Raw genomic sequence first — 6922 nt, 5'->3', positions numbered from 1 at the left:
ATGCATGTGTATGTATGCATGTGTGCATGCATGTGTGCATGTATGTGTGCATGTATGTATGTATGTATGTATGTACAAATGTATGTATGTATGTATGTATGTATGTATGTGTGTATGTATGCATGTATGCATGTGTGCATGCATGTGTGCATGTATGTGTGCATGTATGTATGTATGTATGTATGTATGTATGTATGTATGTATGTATGTATGTATGTATGTATGTATGTATGTATGTATTTATTTATTTAGGTAGGTAGGTAGGTAGGTGTGTGTGTGTGTGTGTGTGTGTGTACACATGTGTATGTGTGTGGCTATATATATGTTACAAAAAAAAATATGTGTGTGGGGGGAGGGGCCTTGAAAATTTCTGACCATGTGGAGGGGGGATCTGAATTATTTTGGGTTATAAAGGGGAGACTTGAAAAAAAATCTAATTTTGTCATGATTCCTCCGACCCCCCCCCCCTCCCATTATTTGTGAATGCAGACTTATACAGTGGCCATATGGATGAGTATTGGGTATTTATTTCTGATTTTTAATTTATAAAACAATTTTATTATGGCTTCCTACTTGAAATTTCAATGTGAAACAACATCGAATAAGTCTGTTTTGTAACTCAATACATTGCAAACAGCTAAAACTATGTCAAAAGTTTGCTATTAGTACATACAATAAGAAATAATTTTACATACTTATTAATCTGCAACTTATTGACTTACAAACACAGACTTTTCACATTGATTTATTAAAGTAGGAAGTCATGATAAAAGGTGTTTTATAAACTCAATCCTCATTCGTAATATACAAAACACGTATAGATAGTTATCTACGAATATCTTGGATGACATTTACCCACGTTTATTTGTTTGGTTGGTTTGTGTTTTTTAGTTTATTTGTTTGTAACATCGTTCCTGGGCTCCCTGTACACAAAGTACAAATAGATTGATAGTGTATGAAACTCTGTGTATGAACAATGCATAGGGCGGAGTATCTCCATTGTTTGTGTTACTAATGACATGCGCGGTCAGTCAATACTGTATAGTTCAAAGGTTGTAAGCATGGCTTCGTACGCGGCGTACTTGGGCTCCTTCCTCCAACCAGGGAATTACTTTGGAGATTGGATTCTTAGGAAAGGTAAGGAACTCGTCAATAGAATCGGAGTATTGTCTCATAATATTCACTTATATCTACTTTGTATTAACCCGCCATATCATGATGTATGTCATCCATACAATTTTGGTTGGTAACGGTAATACCCGGCCCGGCGGTAATAGGATCGATGGTTCTATTTGTTTAGACTTTAGCACCAGTGCAAATTCGAAACCAGGCATAACAAAACGCGACGGTGGTATGCCAAGCAAATTACATGTAATTACTGCACCATCGATAGGGAGTAGGATGAGAGGTGGTAAATACATATACATGTCCTCAATAACTAGCTGGGATGCACTGCCGACATAGCCTGGATCCCAGCTGCAATAATTGTAGCGTCTTGTTGCGGTTTTGAGGTTTTTTTTCGTCTGTTTTGGTGACTTTTTAAGTTTTTGTGTTTCACCCGCACCTAACCCGTTAGGTGCGGGTTAAACACTAAAACTTAAAAAGTTCGATTATACGTCCCCGGGGAGCCTCGGATCAGGGTAACTGACGTCACTTAGGCACCTCGGGCCCGGCCGCGGGTCGTGTGAAAATCGAACGTATTTTATTGCATTAGGGGTACTCCTGGGAGCCTATAATTAAATTAAATCCGTGATTCACGATAAATTATTTGGTCCGTCTTTCCAAAATATTTTAGACAATTTGAAGTGAAAAATTATTTCCTCACTAAATGTGGAAAGATATCCTCAAAATACGGTATAATTCTGTCGGGATTGATAACAATAACCAATCACATGTCGTCCCCATCTTGGGTCAAGTCAGGTCAGGTCAATCCCCAAACTGTCCCTGCTCCATGAGGAGGGTCGACTTGGGGCGCCCCGAGTGTGACGTCATGTAGTAGTAATCGAACGCAACAACTTGGGGCAACTTTAGGTGCCTCGCGAGGCACCCTGGGTTGCATAATCGAACGCACCCGGCACCCCACCGCTGCCTCATGCGAGAAATATGGCCACGCGTACGCGTTTGGCAACAGACGTGATTCTGATTGCTTATAGATAGTCTTATTGCCTGACTCATGATTAGTAAATATACAGGTAGGAAATTTTAAAACAGAATTGACGTGTTTATAGCTTGTGCGGATAGAATAGAAAACATGACAATATTGGCAGACGACTGGGTAAATCCTAGATATATCTCAGACCACTAAACGTATTAGCTTTATATCTCATACTACTATTCTCTATGGTGGTCTGAGCTTATATACAGTTGATCTTTTTCACTAACTTGAAGGTAGTAGTAAGCCCACCCGTCCATTGTCCATGGTTCTCCCCGGGTTTTGGTGAAATACACATCGGTAGCTATATTATTACCAGAAATATACACGTACCTTCGAGTTGATTTGGAGATACTACCACTCGTCAAGGAAATGTCTGTGGCTTCTTGCTTTTCTCAGAATACAATAACAGACAAGTATATTCCGATAGCTATTATTTTATGCACCGTGTAGATCATATTAAGACAAGTTTTGACAAACTCAACTGTGACATGTAGAATGTATGCGAGGTGATGCAACAAGATGTGACTGGAACAGTGATTTAGAGCGGATATGGAAATTATGAAAGTTGAATAAAAAGTAAAAGAAATGGAAAGAAACAAATCAATGAATTGATAATGTGATATGAAGAAAAGACGTTAGTTATTTGTTTGTTTGTTTGTTTGTTTGTTTGTTTGTTTGTTATTCAGGCGATTTCTTTATTTTAAGGAGCAAGACGTGTTACTTTAAAAGCAGTGTCATTGACCATTAAATGTCATTGCTCTCTACCTAATTGAGTGTTGGGTGTTTTTCTATAACAGTTCTCAGATACAATCTTCACAATTGGTTGGCCAAGCTGAACTGTGGTGGTGATGTTGTTAAACAACACGAGTACAAGAGGAAATTTATCACCAAGCTGAAAAATGCCCCGATTGCAATCGAAACAGACACAGCAAATGAACAACACTACGAAGTGCCGACCGAGTTTTTCCAAACTGTAAGAATAGTCTTTCTCATTATATTTACACAGCAACTGACATTTTCATTATATTACATCCTTACATACATGCGCACTCTCGGGTATCATGTATTTCTTCTGTTGTTGTGATTCGTTGTGATTCGTTACACTTAACGTTGCGTGGATTGAGAATTTAACTATTGAATAATGCAGGAATAACCGTATTCTCTATACACTATGCTGATTCTAGGACAACTGCCCCCCCCCCCCCCGGACAATTGCCCCCCCGGACAATTGCCCCCGGACAATTGCCCCCGAAGGACAACTGCCCCCCGGACAATTGCCCCCGAAGGACAACTGCCCCCCGGACAATTGCCCCCGAAGGACAATTGCCCCCCGGACAACTGCCCCCCGGACTACTGCCCCCAACGAAAAAAAAACTAGTATTACAGATGTACGGGTTTGTCAATCATTAAAAAGTCACCGTCGGCAACGTACCGCCGCAACTTGCGTACATTATACTCACTACATTCACATGTTTTACTCTTGTTATCTGTGATAATTGTTACGTCATTCATAAATGTCGGCATGATGATTTAACTTACTGCCGTAATTCACATAATTTTCTGGAACATTCTTCTCCTCTTTTCAACCAGTTAACAATTCTCGACGTGTTTAAGTTACACAAGTATTTAGTAGGTGTTTTTGTTTACGACACAATAATTTACCACACTCTATAACCGATTATTGCACGCTGTTTAATTATGAATACAATACACGACAGAAGTTCAGGGCAATTTATGTATTCCGCCAGTGAAGACATCAGTTGAACAACAATCAATATCATATACAGGTGTTGTGAGTCGTAGAGTTGAACGGTATAAGTATGGATAGTTCTAACGTTGCACTCTAGCACTCACACTCTCATACTCTCGTACGGGATCGTTCAGGTCACAAGTCGGGAATTAGTCACGACTGAGAAGAGATTTCGGCTTGCCAGAATCACCTACCCGAGTGCTCGTGTGCTTCTGGATGTTTAATTCTCACTTTAAGAATACTTCCAATACAATGGAATTTACACAACCACTAAATATAGAAAATCACACCATAAGATCACGCCATCATAAAAGTTATTATATACTTTTCTCAAACCAATCATGTGAATTTCAGTTACATCATGTTTGCCCAGATTCGTCATCGCCAGTCTATTTCTGACCTATGGCCTACAATGCCGAAATGTAGAATTTATTCCCACAATTCCGAAATACGATATTTTGGATCGTAACACAGGTGCAACTACATGGAACGACATCAAATACAATATCAGGAAAGAACCAACACGACATAGTTTCAAGCGGTCACTTAAAGTGGATTTACTGAAAGAATATATATAGCATAGTTGGCATTCTTCACCGAACTTTCTTCTCATCACTTGTAAAATGACTGGGATTGGGCCGAGTCACCATTTACTGTCACCAAAGTCTTACGAGAATGTACATTCTGAGTCTCAATATTTTTTCTACTTTTGACTCGTTTTCTATCTTGTTACCTGTATATTTTGATAATAAATAAATCTTTTCCAGTAAAAAAATGACTTCGTGTTTGTGTTTGTACAAACCCGTACATCTGTAATACTAGTTTTTTTTTTCGTTCGGGGGCAGTAGTCCGGGGGGCAGTTGTCCTTCAGGGGCAGTTGTCCGGGGGGGGGGGCAATTGTCCAGGGGGCAGTTGTCCTTCGGGGGCAGTTGTCCGGGGGGGGGGGGCAATTGTCCTTCGGGGGCAATTGTCCGGGGGCAATTGTCCGGGGGGCAGTTGTCCGGGGGGCAGTTGTCCTGTTACCCACTATGCTGGCTTTATATATATACTGGCATGAATTTTTGTATCCATCCATACATTCATTCATTCATTCATTCATTCCATCAAGATCAGTCATATTCGTAAAGTACGTTACATTCTATGTATCCACCCATACAAGTAAGATTATATGATTCACTTTCCAAACGTGATTATTATCTTGTTTATGTTAGACACTGGGTAAACGACTGAAGTACAGTTGCTGCTACTGGCCAGAAGATGTCAGAACACTTGATCAAGGTATAAAACCACAGCAAATATCTACATTATATAATACTATATCAAGGCATGGACATCTATCGATCAGAATATTCGAGTTGGCAGCAAGAATATTGTAATGGTCTAAATGCGATTTTGTTTTTATTTTGTCACCAATAATAATTTCAATTGGCGAACCAATGAATGGAAACCTAATTCACATTTTGTGCTACATTGTTATATACCATAAACGTGTGTTTAATCATTATGGTTTATTCATAACTGCAGCTAGAAATTGCGATCTTAATATCTTAGAGTGTAGAATGTAGAGTTATATATAGTTTAAACTTTCTGTGTGAGTGTATCAAACAGAGTTATCTGCAATGCGCTGTAGTTGTTTTGCAAATAATCAACCCTGACACCATTACCTACTTCTTACTTGTAAATGTTGTGTCATATTATAATGTACAGGAGTATTACAATTTACCATCTCTATTATGTCTTCTAGCTGAAGAAGCAATGTTGGAACTGTATTGTCTAAATGCCAAAGTGGAAGACGGTCACAATATTATGGTAATGTAACATTGGCTGTCATTAACAAAAATAGTGATAGTGAATTTGTAAATCATTGAAAAAAATTGTCGTTAAATAGTGTGGTCAAATACCAGACCGAAACCTCTAGTTCTTAATGGTATTGTGTCGCTGAGAAGTAGATGAACTTGCAAACAAAAAAGTAAGGGATACATTTATCCCGATCGAGATAAAAAAAAAATTAAATTAAATTTCCGTATTTATCACAATCGGGATAAATAATTTTTTTATTTAAATAGTACGTACTACATAAACTGATCGGAATGAACGGATAAAGTTATTTCATATACAGTACTCTTCATATGAGTGTAGCTGAAAAATTGGCCCTGGACAACCTATGTTTGACGCCCTGGACAACCTATGTCCAACTCCTGGCTTTTTTGTATGTCGTTGAGAGTAGAAAACGTCCATGTTTGTACATGCACCATGTCGTAGTTATGTGCGCCTGGGCGTTCAAAAGGCATTTATCTGGATCGGGATAATTGGTGGGGATTCATGACAGCATTAGCTCCGTTCCATGCCATTGTTAAAGTTACTAGAATACTAGTATCACTTGAAAACATACGCTGACGAACCGTTCTTTTCATTTCTTCTTATTTCCAGGATCTTGGTTGTGGCTGGGGAGCTTTAGGTCTTTGGATTTGTGAGAAGTACCCCAACTGCACCGTAACATGTGTATCTAATTCAAGAACACAATGTGACTTTATCGAATCTGAAGCTAAAGAGCGAGGTTACTCTGATCGTCTGCAGTGTTTGAAACGTGATGCTAGAGTATTGGACACTGACCAACGTTTTGATCGTGTTATGTCCGCGGAGATGTTTGAGGTTTGTCTCTCGACAGGTTAACTCACAACAACAACAACAACAACAACAACAACAACAACAACAACAACAACAACAACAACAGCAGCAGGATCATTATTTTCATTCACATGTGGTTATTATATATATAGTTTCATTCACATGTGGGTTATTATATATATATATGTGTGTGTGTGTGTGTGTGTGTGTGTGTGTGTGTGTGTGTGTGTGTGTGTGTGTGTGTGTGTTTCTCTTTCCGTGTTTGTAAAGAATTATCATGTTGCAAGATGGTTTCCGGATTTTGAAATGCCAATATAGATATAATATATAATCACAAATTGGCAAGTCATGTGAAAAAAATCATAGCGAGTGATTAGCAGGGAACTGTA

General features: G+C 38.7%; 1 protein-coding gene across 1 annotated transcript in view; it reads left to right on the top strand.

Annotated features, from left to right (window-relative positions):
* Positions 1 to 1061: 1061 nt before the first annotated feature.
* Positions 1062 to 6922, top strand: part of LOC144438741 (uncharacterized) — a 6970-nt gene continuing 1109 nt past the window's right edge. Inside the window, exons 1-5 of the mRNA XM_078127895.1 lie at positions 1062 to 1137; positions 2953 to 3128; positions 5117 to 5183; positions 5650 to 5714; positions 6336 to 6557. Of these exons, the coding sequence (XP_077984021.1) occupies positions 1062 to 1137; positions 2953 to 3128; positions 5117 to 5183; positions 5650 to 5714; positions 6336 to 6557 (606 nt within the window). The remainder of the gene's footprint in view (positions 1138 to 2952; positions 3129 to 5116; positions 5184 to 5649; positions 5715 to 6335; positions 6558 to 6922) is intronic.

Source organism: Glandiceps talaboti, chromosome 8, assembly GCF_964340395.1.
Source record: "Glandiceps talaboti chromosome 8, keGlaTala1.1, whole genome shotgun sequence".
Lineage (NCBI taxonomy): Eukaryota > Metazoa > Hemichordata > Enteropneusta > Spengelidae > Glandiceps > Glandiceps talaboti.
The sequence above is the reverse complement of the archived record's forward strand: the minus strand, read 5'-3'. Positions and strand labels throughout refer to the sequence as shown.